The sequence below is a fragment of the Pectinophora gossypiella genome, chromosome 5 (genome assembly GCF_024362695.1).
Source record: "Pectinophora gossypiella chromosome 5, ilPecGoss1.1, whole genome shotgun sequence".
Lineage (NCBI taxonomy): Eukaryota > Metazoa > Arthropoda > Insecta > Lepidoptera > Gelechiidae > Pectinophora > Pectinophora gossypiella.
Genome location: NC_065408.1, coordinates 13,485,794 through 13,502,611, shown reverse-complemented (window position 1 = coordinate 13,502,611; position 16,818 = coordinate 13,485,794). Strand labels below are relative to the sequence as shown.

At 36.5% G+C, this 16,818-nt stretch overlaps 1 protein-coding gene and 1 non-coding gene across 5 annotated transcripts in view; both read left to right on the top strand.

Annotated features, from left to right (window-relative positions):
• The window catches only part of LOC126367052 (cystinosin homolog), an 83,548-nt gene extending 71,082 nt beyond the window's left edge, over window positions 1–12,466 (top strand). For 2 of the 4 annotated variants that reach the window (XM_050010442.1, XM_050010441.1), the window contains 5 exons: window positions 374–493; window positions 1,528–1,698; window positions 2,410–2,630; window positions 5,503–5,607; window positions 6,308–8,284. In XM_050010442.1, coding sequence (XP_049866399.1) covers window positions 374–493; window positions 1,528–1,698; window positions 2,410–2,630; window positions 5,503–5,607; window positions 6,308–6,353 — 663 coding nt within the window. In that variant the 3' untranslated portion in view covers window positions 6,354–8,284. Of the gene's footprint in view, window positions 1–373; window positions 494–1,527; window positions 1,699–2,409; window positions 2,631–5,502; window positions 5,608–6,307; window positions 8,285–11,102 lie in introns of those variants that run through there. The other 2 variants (XM_050010443.1, XM_050010444.1) reach the window with 2 other exon arrangements.
• Trnad-guc (transfer RNA aspartic acid (anticodon GUC)) lies at window positions 3,193–3,264 on the top strand. The gene has a single exon. It is a non-coding gene; the product is annotated as a tRNA-Asp (tRNA).
• Window positions 12,467–16,818: the final 4,352 nt, after the last annotated feature.

Here is a 16,818-nt window from a genome sequence, read left to right as displayed (position 1 = left end):
CTTGAGTTATAATATATTATAGTTTTGTTTTGATTAGACTGACTTCCAAAGAAAACTTAATTATTTAGTTGGCAATATTGAGTGGGCGTCGTACGGCTGATGTGGATGATTAAAGAATAAAGGCTTTTGATTTTTTTCTAAAGATAATTTTTGTTTTAATTAACCTCACTATCACAAACAAGCAATTTTTGTCATTTTCAGCCATCCTTACTTTACATTTTTTAGGAACAGGACGAGATCCCGAAAATTTCGCGGGGTCTCGAATTTGCGATCTTGAGTCGGGATTGCATTCCCTATTATTAGCACGTGGCTAGCGGTAGGTAGTTTCTTTCTATTTATTGCATTCCTGATGGAACAATTGGTACTATTTCAGGCGGAATACTTCCACCGCCACCCACGCAGTGTCAACCCGGTACAGCTGAACGACGTGTTCTTCTCACTCCATGCTGCTTTCGCCACCATCATCACCATCATACAGTGCTTCGTGTTTGAGGTAAGGGGTTTCAGTTATGATTGTTATGCGAAGACAAATGCGCAATAGCCTGAAGAGATCCGAATTAGTAATAATAACGCGTAAGTTAACATGGTAGCGTTATTACAGGGTGTTAGTGACATCGTAACGAATATTAAGGGGGATGATTCAGACTACGATTCTGAGTTAATATCAAGTGGAATTTTCCGTCGCAAAATTCATGTTTTTATTTTGTTTTTCTTTATTATTTTTAATTCTAAACTGTCAAAATAATGACCTGAATCATCCCTCCCAGTATTCATTACGATGTCACTTACACCCCGTACAAGTACGTACAGGTAGCCATACAAATTGGTATGGGTGTTAGTGACACCGTAACGAATACTGAGGGGAATGATTGAGACCATGATTCTGAGTTGATATCAAGTGGAATTTCCTGCTGGAAAATTCATAATTTTTTGTGTAGGTATTACATGTTTATTCACATTAGCCGTATGAATGAATAGGCAGGAAGAAGCGAGGTTCTGTGCTATAGGGTACTTGACTGTGTCAAAGATAAATTATAAAATGCTAATCAAAAAATAGAAGCCAGTGTAAGATGATCAAAAATCAATCTCACTTTTCTTTTTGACTTATTTCCGAATTCTTTTTATGAATTAAGTAACAATGAGTCCGACGTTTGACCGCTTTTATTGATGACGTCACAGGACACTATTTCCATACGAACTCCAAAGGAAACTTTCGTTTCGACGTTTCGGGAAAAGTACCTCATTTGACTGGGTTGTCGAGTAGACTATTGGCCGTCGTGTATCGTACCGTAGAGTATTTTATAAATGGTTGGTTTACATAGTTCTCAAGAGCTTCAGTAACTATCTATAGCTATTGAAGTCGTTATTTAGCGAGTACACAACGAATAGAAGCGAATACTTATCATTATTTTGGCTTTTTGTACGTTTGTTTTTTTTTTTCTGTGTTGTATGTCCCTTCTGTGCAATAAATCATTGTACGGTATTATAAAGAAAACGTATAATTTTTTTTCTAATCCACCTTTCCAGCGCGACGAACAACGCGTGTCGAACACTGGGCGTGGTATCATAGGGGTATTCACCCTCGTTGTCATAGTAACGGCCAGTCTGGGCGGCGCCAGCAAGATCGAGTGGCTGGACTTCCTCTACTACTGCAGCTACATCAAGCTGTGCATCACGCTCATCAAATATGTCCCGCAGGTGAGTGCGAGCGAGGCAGATATACGATCGCTTCGGTTCATTGTTATTTTAAGGATTTTGTGTGTAGAGAATCACAATTAGTAAGAGTGAAATCTAGAATAGGTTCATCTGTAGCCGATGTTTTGATCCCAAGATCCCATCTATCATGATATTGTCAAGAATGAAAGGTCGATGACCCGTAGATCGTTCTTATTAATAAATCTTCCAAAAAAAGTCCGTGATAGCCCCAAGAACGCGTGACTTAAATCATAGATAATGAATATCACGTAGTGTCCAGGATTTATGTCCGGTCAGCAATAGGGTCACCCCCTTTTACATGGAAATTACCACAGCTGCCGAGGAGTAGATACTATACTCCTCTGGCTCTAAGCGTTTGACCATAATCTCATCTGATGGCTAGTGATGATGTGGTCGAAGGTGGGACATGCTTACTTAGAAAGTGCCTATTCACTTTTGCCTTGAAGCCGAATCCCAGATTGTACTTAACGGGGAACAGATTCGCCAGCAGAGAATCCCAGACCTTAGCCGTTCGTATTATAAACGAGGAAGCGAAACGACTTCGTGCGAGCTGGTGGGATATTAACGACATAGGGGTGGGATCCCAGCGCACTTCTATTAACCCGAAGATGAAAAGGGGATGATGGATTTAACTCTAAATAAATAATAATAAATAAAAAAAATAATATTACTTAAACCTCCTAAATATTTCAGGCATACATGAATTACAAGCGGAAATCAACCGTTGGTTGGAGCATCGGTAACATCTTCCTCGACTTCGTGGGCGGTTTCCTGTCCATCCTGCAGATGATGCTGAACGCGTACAACTACAACGACTGGATCTCCTTCTTCGGAGACGCCACCAAGTTTGGCCTTGGTCTCTTCAGTCTGATATTTGATATCTTCTTCATCCTACAGCACTACGTCTTCTACAGGTATGTTTCGATGAGATGGGCGAAAGGAGTTGTCATGTTGAGGAGATTTTTCATCTGTGGCGTTTGTCTGTGTTCTGTTTTTGAAAATTCCGGGTCCCGTATACTTTTTTTTACATACCTTTCCATTTTCGAACTTTACTTTTTTTTTAAATAGTTTAGTGTCAAGGAACTCGCCACTCTTTAATGACTGAATTTTAAATAGGGTATTTGATTGGGTCAATGGTAAATTATAAAAAGCTAACCCAGAAATAGAAGCCAGTCTTAGATAATCAAAAATCAATCACATTTTTCTTTTCGACTTTTTTTCGAATTTTATTTATTAATTAAGTAACAATGAGTACGACGTTTGACCGCTTTTATTGATGATGTCACACGATGAAATACTGACCAGTATTTCCATAAAAACTCCAAAGAAAACTTACGTTTTGACGTTTCGTAAAAAGCATCTCATTTGACTGGGTTGTGAATTACTTTAAGTTTGTTCGAAAATAGAATAGCTTTATTATTTAAAATTGTTTCAACAACCTGTCTAGTGACCTACAATTTCGCCCTACCATTCAAGTCTTCGGTAGTATAGTGGTCAGTATCCCCGCCTGTCACGCGGGAGACCGGGGTTCGATTCCCCGCCGGAGAGTTCTTTTTTGACATTACTTTTTTATTATTTATCTTTTTCTGCTTTATGTGTTCACTTTAATAACTTATCATGTTGATTACTTTTTAATTAAAACTCGTTAACTTATCTCTCCAATACAAGTTATTTTTGTAAAAATCATCAAGCACATTACATTTACGTAATCTTCAAAATACATGACAACTCCTACAATTTGTGCAAGCTTATAAAACATGGGATTTAGGTGGTAATACTTACTACAAAGTTCTAAGTCCCATTTGGGAGCGGAGGGCGCATTAACATAGACCTACCGTAGGCCTACACTAACACTACTCTATTCTACTCTAACATTTTTCACTCTAACATTTTCTACTCCACTCTACTAACCTTCTACTATTCTGTCTTGAATCACTTCATCGAGCAAGCTGGAATCGTCATCGATTTTGGGAATTTTGAGATCATCACGACTTGGGTATGAATTGCACAATAACATGAAATGCACAAAGGATGAGCGAATCATGAAAGACATGTTGGGTCAAATTTACACGGACATGAAGTACATACATAAAGTCACGCCTGTAATCCCTAACGGGGCGGGCAGAGCTACAAGTCACCAAAGAGAGAAGCTGCAGCCATTCCGAACATTCATTGTAAAGGTTTGATGAAGCAGATGGTGGGTGGCAGGTTATCGAGGCCCCGATTCTAGTAATAAAATGTCGACTGGAACGCCACCAAACCTCAAACTTTTGACAATTTCGTATCGCCGTGTCACTTTGACAAGTGGTTAAGCTGAACCCGGAACGCATGCGAGCCATAGACGTACATTTCTGTACAAGTTACCAGAGAGTCACCAGCCCATCGACCAAATAAATACGTCAACAATTTCGTAAAGGACATAGGTGCAGTCATACTTTGATTACAATCCGATCAAAGATTTTACACTGGCGATTCAAGTTATGACGAACGAACATCAGTGAAGTCAAAGTTCAAGTTACCATTCCGAACTTTTGGAAGACAAAGAGTGACATAAATTCGAATACATTAAATATGAAGATATTAGCAGCTGTTACGTCCATCATTCATACATTAAACAGTATAAGAGGCTCTATTACGGGTATAGAAATACCTCTTTTCATTAAGCGAAGGCACTTATGGGCACTCTACCACTCTGCATGTCATTGAGGAAAGATTCATCGTGGAATGGATGACAGACGAACACGATATTCAAATGAAAAGATACACAAGACACTACAATTCCAGACTTACACAGCATAAGACATACAATAAGAATATTATTTGTATTTTTGTTTACTTAAGTGAAATCTTAAATGCACTTAACAAAAACTAAGTAATATTTCTACATTTAATACTACAGGAATATATTCAATAAATATCATCTTATAATGATGCCGATTCAGGCAACCACCAACTCAATTTGATCGGGCTAAAACTAGCTCTATCCCTTTCTTGCACTTCTTGTAAGTGAAGGATGGAGCTAGTGAAAGAGCAGTCAAACTATAATTTGGTTACGCCAGAATTGGCTACTTGACAGCTGTAACAATAAAATACGAAATATGTCGGATATGGTGGTTTATCGTTTAATGATAATTATCCAATAGTTTTTCTTTTTAATTAAGATCATTTTTAAATATTTTTACAAAATAAGAACACGGGCGGCCGTTAATGAGTTTCGTGTGACGTCACATGTCACAAAATAAAATAAATAAATAAAGCCGGGTCTGCATGACAACCGCGCAGCGCGCGACCAATAAATGATACGAATGCTATCTACGTAGATGGACGTCAATCGGCTAATGGTCGAAGGCGTCGATATAATTCGCGCCGCGCTCGACGCGGTTAACGTGCAGAGCCTACAGGTTTGAAGTTATACTGTTTGACAGTTTTATGTTTCTTGAAATGTAACGTCACTGGGCAAAATTTCACGCGACCACCCGTTTAAGCGCGAAATTTGAAATGAATGAAGAAAAATAAGTTTTTTTTCTATTATGTAAAGCTTTTTCGAGATCATAACATATTTTAAGAGATATAACCGAAAACTGTCAAGTAACCAATTGTCTCTATTGTGTAGAAATGACCTACAATTTAAGACTTCACTGAACCAAAAGAAATTACAAATAATATTTCTTGAAACGGGACCAATCATCATTCGTCGAGGCTTTGCTTTGGATCGCACGCACGCAACGGAACCATGGGGGATGTTTTCTGTACACGATGAAGGGAACCAACTTGTGTTGTTTTCAGACGAGGGAAACAGATAGAGGTTGACAGTAGCGACGAGGAGCTAAGTATGTTGGGCAACACGCGTAGTGTCGAAGGACGGGATTACTATTTAGTCGTCGAACACTGGTACGTACAAGGCCTTTGCCAAAAGAAAGATATTTAACTAGTTTTATTGGACAGGTTGGTGTGAGTTTCCTTTTTCATTTGACTTACCTACTTTTACGTTTTTTTTCTCGATTATTTTGCGAGTGTAAAGTCGTGTTAAAAGGCAACAGATCAAATTAATTACAATTTGCTATTTGACGTTTGTGTGCATTGCGCACTTACTTTTATATGCGCATACGTCAAATAGCAATATTGCTTTTTTGGATGAATTGCTTCAATGGTGCCTTTTTGCAAATATTTTTGAAATATAGTAAAATTATCGTTGAATAGATTTGGATTTTACACTCGCTTTTCAAACGATTCCTTTTTATTTTGTACAGTGGGTTATGGTAGTTTATGAATTTATGTAATTGTAGACCCTGTAAATAATTTATATATGTATTATAACTATTATTTTACATTGATTTTAGTAACTTTCTGTACAGTCATGAGCAATGATTGTACCCACTTTAGGACTCTGTCGCACTGACTTATTTGACATTTAGTAAGAATTACAGTGCAATTTTGTCAAAAAACATCATGTGACATGGTACTAAAGACCGTACACCCTTAGTATATTATTTAAACATCTTCATTTATTCTTGATATTGCAAATAAATTAGTTAGCGTCATATTTTATTTTATACGAGTATGCATGTTCTAATTATGTTTAATGTTTTAGGCACGCGGACGAAAAGAATAAGTATGACCTGAATGGCAAGGCGTGATGGCTGCAAGGAGAGACGGGCAGAGTAGAAAATTACAAGGCCTCGCCCACTAGGCTAGCAAAACCAAGCATAACATAGCATGGGGTAAATGACTCGGCCAAAAACAGCTTATAGAAGAAAGACCATAGATCAAAAAACTTATTTTCGAGTTTGAATTAAGAACGTAACAATATGTTGGAAGCTGACCATTTTTATTGATGACGTCACAGATTGAATTAAGAACGTAACAATAAGTTGGAAGTTAACCGTTTTTATTGATGACGTCATCGTTTAAAAAACCCATACTCTTCGCGTTTTGATGCTTTGAAAATCATTTAATTTGACCGGGTTGTCATTTAGACTATTTCCTGGATTTTTGACAAGGAATTTTACATCTATGCTTAGTGCGTGATGACCGTAGGTAGTCAAATACTTTCGTCTAGCCTCGCTTTGGCTGCCGCAGCTAGCCTAGTCTGCAATAGGCCTTAGGATCATAAGTAACACCGTCAAATAGTTAATCTTATATCTAACATCAGCATTTAGCTTCTATAGAATTACACACTGACTATTATAATGGTTGGTTCCTGGTAAGTCGACTGGAAAAAAAAAATAGTTCATTTATTGTTTATGTTTACAGAATTAACCATTCGGATCTTTCTCGAGAAAATGTTGACGTGGTCTTTAAAACTGTGCCACGAAGAGTTACATTCTGAATTATGATTATAATATACAGTAACAATATACTTGAGTGCTATGATGTCGCATTAACTTTTTTCAAAAATCGAATGCAAACTCTCACTAAAAGTCAAATTATGTAGACATGACGGGACTTTAATGTACCTACATAACACACAGGCCTAAATCGAATATGTATATGTAATATTTTAGTAAAAAGTACGTTACATATACCCTGTAGCAATGTAATATAAATGTGTTTTGCGTCGAATAATTCCATCCAAATATCTGGTGAAAATTTATCTAATACGGGTGTTATATTATGAATAATACCGTGTCCACTTTACGGTAAAAAAAAAAACAATAACTAAAGCTGGAAGTAAAAAATAATAGAAAAAATATTGTTCGTTACTTTCATGATTCTCATTTAAGTATTAAATTAACAAGGGACCCAAATATTTGAATAAAATATGAAAAATCCATCTTCTATGCAAAATTTTATATTTCCATTATTTACCATCTCAAAAACAACTTTAGAAATATGTTATGTTTTGAACGAAAATATTATTTAATGTTATTTTCTGTTAAACTAAATTCAAAATTTAGGTATATTTTATAATGTTAGTTGTTATTTCTGATTCAAGACTATTTTAGCAAGTCTGTGTATTTTTGGGCCCGGTGCAAAAATATTTATTATTTATTAAATAAACATTTTGAATAAATTCGTAAATAGTAGTACAAATCGATAAATACTTACTAAAATTATGTTAAAATTCAAAAAGGCAAAATTTTAAGTTTATTTATTAATAATGAATACTTATTTATAATAAGTAATATTTTTGCATTTGGGCTGTTTGTGCCTTATTTAATTGATCTGTGATGATTCCACACATTTTATATTAAAATGTGTATAAAATCACTGAAGTTTTGATTTCCACCCAATTTTGAAAAATAATTTTATACAAATCCTTGTCCCGTCCTTTTTTTCTAATATAATTTTAATAAACAATCATTTTTTTTAAGTTATCGAAAAAATAAACGTAAATATTATGTTAAGTACTAAATGCAATTTATTACGAAAAGAACATTTTAGTTTATTGTTTATTTTTAATATTGTTTATTTTTCTTAGGGTTGTGGTTTGTTTGTCATTGTCATAATACCGACTATAACACCTGTACATCATTCCTTCTGGGACTGTGATGAACAAACTATATCCTATAAGCAGTAATTTTATTGTAAAGATTTATTTTTGTTTATAATAAATGAATTCTGGTTTTGCTGTGTTTTCTTTAATTCCCATTTATCTTAGTTTTACAAAATTAACACGGGGATATGAATTTTAATAACGTTTATATAAAGAAACACAACTCACGCCTTAAATCCCTGTCGGGTTGCGCAGAGCCACAAGCATAGGATAAGGAATAATACAACATATAGAACGGCAACTCTCCGCTCCCCACCTGCAGCTTCTAACAGAAAAGTGTGGGTACTTAGTTCATCTTGCGATGGATGTACCGATGTACCTCTGACTACCCCAATTGGTATATGGTCGTGAGCTTATATTTATTACTAAGTATTACTAGCAGTTACTTTCAGCAAACACTAACGATGTCTGCTACAATAAATACCGGTATAAACCAGTATGTGTAGTATTGTAGAGCTATAAAAAATATGTCGACAAACTGTTGTTTGAGGTAATAGCCTATGCGACATAGATCCCTACATAACTGGCTCCAGCACAACTCCACCAGTGGATAAATATATTAGGGGAGTCCGTTTCTACTGAGGGAAGTAGAATAGGGCGTGAATCTAATCTGAATTATACCGCAACGTGAAGCCATGCAGCCTATTAGAGCCATAGTGGATCACTCAGGACGCCTACGTCTCATCACCACTATCGGGGCACATACCCATCAACGGACCTCGCATGGTCATAATCGGCCACCGAAGGCCATCAACGCAACGCGCGATTATCAATGAAGGACTTTCCAGGTTAAGTTCCTCAAAAAACAATATAGATGAGGCTGTACAATTTTTCCTTCGTTTAATCTTCTAATTTCATGGATAACAAGTATAAATACTTATGCATCTTTTATCTTTGTTTTTGTGTATGAATGATGACCCTTTTTTATTACACCCAGGCATAATTGGGTGAATATCAAAATTTCAAGTTTGGTGGCGAAATTTCATATATTTTTTTCGTGAAATATTGGGTTCCGACATGAAAAAGGATCCAAAAGGATCCTCTTCGTCGGAACCCAATTTTTCACGAAAAAAATATATGACAGTGCACCACAGATCTTGGCACATTTTGATATTTACAAAATTACATCTTCCACACATTATTATTCTGATTAAAATAAACAGAAGCAATATAGGTAGCGACATAATTCTATACATGTGATCCAAATATCAAGCGGCAATTTTTTTTATATATGTATATGTTACTGCCATTACATTGTATTTTGGAATAATAATGTAGGAGACAATAAGTAATTATCACTTTAAAGCTGCACAACGCCATTTATATTGGTTTTGATGAACGTAGCCTGGAAAGTCCCTCATTGGAAGCCGCTACAGTGCACCATTCATTCAAGAGCATATACAAAGAGTAACATTCTCTTTTATCATGGTTTCAATTCCATAGTAAACACGAGTAAGTATTGTACTCCCTCTCTCTGCGGGACGGAAGGCAAGAGAGAAATCACTGCCCTATTTTTCTCTAAAAAAGTAGCATGGAGAATGCTACACCGAGACGAGCTAGGCTCTTAAATAAATAAACATTTTCCCTAAAAAAGTAGCATGGAGAATGCTACACCAACAAGAGTGTGGCTCTTAAATAAATAAACTTTTTCCCTAAAAAAGTAGCATGCAGAATGCTACACCAAGAAGAGTGTGGCTCTTAAATAAATAAACTTTTTCTCTAAAAAAGTAGCATGGAGAATGCTACACCGAGAAGAATGTGGCTGTGAAATAAATAAACTCTTTCCCTAAAAAAGTAGCATGAAGAATGCTACACTAAGATGAGTGTGGCTCTTAAATAAATGATAATTACGTTTGTTTTCACTTGTTTGTTATTAACGTAAAGACGTAGTATTGTTGTCTATTACTACTACGGTCTAAGCTGGGCTACTTAGTATACTTTAGACGTACACAGACACCCGCACGCAAGCCCGCACGTACGTAAAAAAGCAAAAAAAATGATTTCGTACAATTTTTTTTACATATATATTGGTGCTAGTTCCTGTAAATACCATCTAATTTTATTTTAAGTTATATCTGTCATTTTCTTATCCGCCGAAAAGGAAAGGGACGGGTAATCGGCAAGCATAAAATTTATGGAACACACGTCAATTTTAAGCACAAATCTAAACCAACCGTCTAAAAATTTTACATCCGTCAATAACCCGACACAGTTAAGTAGACAGCACGTCAAACGGATTGCATACCAGCGACGTACCTTTTGATTCGCCCGGGTTATTCATTCATTTACTCATTCTTCCTAAAATTAAGAGCTGTGAATCATCCGTCCCTTTCCTTTTCGACGGATATGAAAATGACGGATATAACTTAAAATAAAATTAGGCGGTGTCTGCAGGAATCGGGGCCTTTATTCAGATATAATTATGCACATATACGAACACATGTTATATTAAGAACGTGGTACAGACGTTGCAGTGCCTACCTAGAATGGAATTTACGTGCTGTGCTAGGGTACTCGTAACATACATACATACATAAACTCACACCTATTTCCCACTGGAGTAAGCAGATACTATGTAATTCCATTTGCTTCGATCCTGACACACTTCTCTTTGCAACACTCTCTTTTCTTCTTCTAAGGCAACTCAACAAGAAACCCAGAAGAATAAAAAATATAGGTATATATGTTTATGGTATATTTGTTTCATGGGAGTCGTGACCCCTGGATGACAGGTTGGGTCATGGGCGGCCACTGCAATTTTATCTAATTCTCTACAGAGATAGCCCCCCCACCCCCACATAAAAGATGGATGCGCATAACTTGTCTAACGTTATGTTATGGTTATGTTTAATTTACAGTATGAAACACTAATCTCCATTATTTTCCACAGACACGCTCGCTACATCCTGCTGCCAGGAACAACAGTTTCAGAAGACATCGAGCAGGACGAGGGATACAATGACCAAACTCCTTCCGAGGCGCCCTACCAAGGAGCTCCGACATAGAATACACCCTCACAGTATGACTGACACAGATCATAGAAACAAGTGAGATATGCCTTCAACATAAAATTAAATGAGTCCGCATGTCGCCTGTTAACTCACGTCGGCGTGTGAAGCCGCACCAAGACATTTCTGGCTATGGATCGGGCTTTTTGGCGGGAACGTGAACGACACGGTTGCTTTCTTCATTGGTGGTGATTCAGTGATGTTTTGTGGTTAATGATCGCTTAAAGACATTCGCGAAAGTGTTCTTATATCGGAATATTCAACAAACAAAGCGTACCTACCTATCTATTTTCGCTTCGTGCCAAGAAGCCGCTTCACAACTCAAAAGATTATGCGGATTTTGGAGTTCGGAGTAGGAGTCTGCTCCGAGGGTAGGGGCTTAGGTATCATCATTCATCGTCATCACCTTTCATAACTTCATTAATCATCATCAAGAAAATAATACATAAGACATGGCTGTATGGGTATAGTTCCCTTTGCCTTGCCCTTCGGGGAAAACCAAAACAAAACGAAATGGCTATGGATCGCTACATCGATTTACCCGCCGCTTAATGAGTAGTACCACAACACAAGCGATAGTTGTGGATGCGCAATACCAATCTAGCGATGAATGATGTGGAAAACTTTAATACCTCTATATAAGAACTCTGTGATTGCAGACATAATTACCCCGCTAAGTTAATAAACAGGATGAAAACGTGTGCTGCAACTCTCCATAGTCTAACGGGTGAACCCGTTGAAGAGCAAAGAAGGTTGCATTTTGCTTGCAATGCACGTGGTTCGCACCTGCTGATTACGGAGGTCTTATACTTGGCAGGATTCACAACCTTGGGTCGGGAGGAAAATGTACATCACGTCACGTCAAAAAAGAAGAGGTCTTGTAATATTGTCCTTAATAATTTTAGGTTTATCTTTTACTGGTAGCACACCCCGGAGACTTCATATACAAATAACACACGATACCATACGATTCAAGTCTAAACTATGTTCGAAGGAGGGGGATTGAGGTAAACCTAGCTCAAGCGCTGGTGGGGAGCGGAGAGTTGCCGTTCTATACGTAGTACTATTCCTTATTCTATGCCGGTAGTTTGATTAATGACCACATGGAGTAATCATGGCTTGGTGCTAGAGCCGTACACACCGCAAGCAGATTGATGGACACGAGACAATTTACGTGACATCGTAATAACTTGTGATTCTTTAATTCTGCATAGCACAGCTGGCGAGGAGTGGTGAGTATACTATATTATACCTCCTTCGGAAATACTGGCGTGATGTTATGTCGTGTTTTTTCTAATTCTGAGGGCGAAGGTAATACGACGCACGAGAGCTTCAAATATTCGTCCAGAAAGGAGTTCAACGATACTAAATTGGAAATAAAGATTATAACTACTTTTCCATTATGATGATGATAACTTCGAAAAGCTTAACATAGGATTAGTGGATGTTTTTGAATATCGTTTGACGCGAAATTGTTCGAAATTCAAAGAATACAATCGCAAAGCATAATCAGCAAACTCTATCGATGAGATGGCGGGAAAAGAAAATGGCGGCGCGGTGCAAATACTTAATTTTACTTTGTGTCGCGAAGAATGTGAAGAAATATGGTGCAATATATTGATGGTAAAGTTAAAATGTGTATTTAGTAACGATTGTGATAAAAGGACAATGAAATATTTTGTCACAATGGAAAACGTTAGGTGACATTGACAGTTGACATTGGAAGTGCTTAGTGAAATAACAGTGATACGAAAGACAATAAAATAAATAATAATACTTAGTTAAATGAACTACTAATCACGTAAATTATAAGAGCAATGCCACAAAATATGTTTACTCGTATTAAATAATTACAATGTTATCTATGAAAAATAACCACGTACTATTCAAAGTTACTCATGTATTTTTAATCTGTAAGTTAATATTAAGATAAAAACATTCCAAAGAGAAACTTATCGAAAAAGAATTGACTCGGACGGGACTTTTTTTTTATTAGGATCAACTTGTACCCGCAGTTCTTGTCAAGCTGGGACGAGCGTGTTAACCATTACACCACCGGGTCCTTCTCCTGACTCTAATTTTCTCTTTGTGAGTGTCCCTAAGCACGGCCGAGTGCTATAAAAACAAAAAAATATTCAAAAACATTCCAATACTGAATACAATGATAAGGTATAGCATTTTCTGTATTATTATTAAATAATATGAATAAATAATAAGCCACAGTAGAACTTATCGTCACCAATATTGATCGGCCTGTCATTCTCAAAACACATAATTAGTTTCTAGCAATCTCACTTTTTTAAATAGATTTAATTTCTAGCTATTCCTCACTTATTCACACACACTATCATGTATTTTTTTTAATGTATTCTGTGTATACTTCGGGGAAACCAGTCTATAAATCCAAATAGGTATCTGTTAAAGTTAAACCAAACCGAATTGTCTACTTGACAGTTGTAACAATAAAACATGAAATATGTCGGATATGGTAGTTTATCATTTAACGATAATTAACCAATAGTCAGTTGCTTCTATGCTGTTCTGGGAGCCAAAAAAAAAAAACATAGAACACGTTCAGCTGCTTGTCTTCCCGGGCATGTCGTAAAAACCGGCAGAGGGTCGTGTCCTCTAACATGATAGACTAATGTTATGGGCGATAGGCTGATCCCTTATCACCATAAGGTATATCATATCCAGCTTACGACATCGTATCAACAGTGGCTGCAAGTTGTCTTTGATTACTTGTGGCTCTGCCTACCCTATTAGGGATTACGGGCGTGAGTTTATGTATGTATGTAACCAATAGTTTTTTTTATTAGGATCATTAAAAAAAGATCTCAATATTTTATTTTTACAATAAAGAATGCGATTTTTATCTATGTATTACAAGACTAAACACGGACAGCCGTCATTGAGCTTCGTGTGACGTCACATATCACCAAATAAACAAAAACTATCTGTCAGGTTTCAAGTTATACTGTTTGACAGTTTGTTTATTGAAATGTGACGTCACTGGGCAAAATGTCACGTGAACAACCGTTTTCGCGCGGAATTTGAAATTATCGAACAAAAATGTATTAGAAAATAAAATATAAGTACTAAGATGTATAAAAAAGCGTTTGTAATTTTTAAAATATTTATCGGAAAATTGTCAAGTATCCAATTGCGTCAAGTATGTACTGGTATTCATCCTCCTTCATTCACTAGAAAATTGGTAGTAAATAAATATCTGAGAGGAACGTCTATGAAATAAAGTGTTTGTATAAGAACCAAATAAAAATATCAAAGGATTGGTTTTCGCTTTCCTCCAAATGAAAATACATTATTTGTACTTTTATAATTATCTAGTTTTAAGCTCTACTTGAAATCTAATTATATAATCTGCATACCTATCTACAAAAAATTGAAATAAGCAATAAATAATAAATGAGTACTTAAATATAATGTTTTTATTTTCTATTCGTAACCTACATTACCTACATAAGTAGGGGTAGGGTTATAAAACTGCTGGGATAGGTAGTCGTAGTGATAAAGCATCTTAAAAAAGACATTTTTTTCTTATTTATTTTAATTTATTGTACAGGATAACAGCCTCCGTGGTCTAGTGATCTGGAGGTCCGGGTTCGATTCCTGATGGGGACATGGTCGAAATCACTTTGTGAGACTGTCCTTTGTTTGGTAAGGACTTTTCAGGCTTGAAACACCTGATTGTCGGAAAAAGTAAGATGATTCCATGCTTCGGAGGGCACGTGAAGCTGTTGGTCGCGGCTATTAGCCGTAAAAACACCTTCACCAACCCGCAGTGGAGCAGCGTGGTGGAGTATGCTCCATATCCCCTCTGGTTGATTGAAGGGAGGCCTGTGCCAGCATAGGCTGTTTATGTATACACAGGATGACACAGAAATACAATTATGACAAAATGAAGAGGGACAAAAGGCACAATTTATTTCTAACAGAAATCGGCTTGTTTCCAACTAGACAAATCAGTTACTTTTTAATAAACGTCAAAATTTTTTGAATTTCAATTTGTCTGAAAATGTACACTGTGACGTCATAGAAAAACGTGACAAAATGTCGGACTTATTGTTACGTATTTCTTGATTAAAATGCGTAAATAAGTTAAATAGAAAAAAGAAAATGTTTTTGGTTAGTTTAGATGTCTTTATTTAATAAGCGTAGGTTTCCTAATAAGGTCCGGATCTTAATACGAACCCAAACAGTGGTCCTTATTAGAATTTCGACTTTTGGGCAGAAAATTACATTTTGTAGCAAAAATTGTTACTAAAACAAAGTAATTCCCTGGCAGAACTGTTTTAGAACATAAACCTATCTACAAAACGCAGGTATTTTCACCAAAATAAACAAAAGAAGGCGCGTCAATTTTCTAAAACGGTCTTTCAATCAGCTGCTTGACACAAACCCGAAGCTATTGTCAAATTGGCGGTGCTCAACCAAAATACCGCTACTGCATTTTGGCCTTCGGTGGTTTAGGATGTTGCGAGGGAAATTTGACGCAGTTTTGAAAATGAGAAATGTGAGTTTTTGCTCATGGTCCTTATTAGGAGCCGGCCCTTAATCGGTGCGAGTACCTTAATAATATATCTTGAACCTAGTACACGACCCAATTTGTTCCAGTGGGCCTTCCAGTGAAAGATTAACGAGGAGAAGGCAGACAGCGTGTACAAGCATAATATACATACACTAATAAAAAATACCTTCAAGTTTTTACTAGATGATTGTAGCTGACGTAGTTTTTAAACGTGATCAAAAAGTAAATACTTCTATTTACATAATTAGCACATGATTTTGTAAAAGTTAAGGAAAACATTCTTTCATGTGACTTGTACATTTTTTAAATCCTTACCTTTATTACCGCATTGCGAACATACGAGTAGTAAAAATTCCAAGCTAATAAAAGATAAAAAATAGAGACAATGTTACAAAGCAATTTAAGTCCGTTATCGGTAAACAACATGCTGCCATATTTGGTAAAAAGTGATGAATGAACCGTATTGGCGAACCAGGCTTACGTCGGTTTGTGATTTGCTCCAGCAGTCACTGCTTGACTGGTCAGGGCGCTGAAGGCTCTCACCCGGTTAAAAAATGTCCCTGAAGGTGCGCGCGAACCGCGGTACAGGGCTCTGTACTGAAAGTTGGAGAAAAAAGAGTGCATTGGTGTAGAGTATTATTTAAGCCCGGGATCCCGTGAAAGTAAGTAGTTTATTAAGTGGTTTTCTGATAATTAGTAGGCATGGTCATGCCACTAATGCCCGCCCTTGTTGTCGGCAGAATGTCCGGTTCTATAATAAGGTAGTAGGTATTATTTTTCATCTTGTGGAACCACTCTGGGTCTGGCGATCCCGACACTAAAGAGCCGCAAAACTTATGTAAAAAGAGCTTTATTATTAACCTTTAGGCTGTTCAGAATCAGAATCATTGTATTCACCGTAATTATCATGGATAAACTTGTTGAAGGTCAATGTAACATTTTTTTAATTTACGTCATTTCGCAAGGTGTTATGGCTGAGGAGAAGAAATGACAAGAAACTGCAACAGCAACACATCTTTTAAAAACCAATGAGGACATACATTACAAGT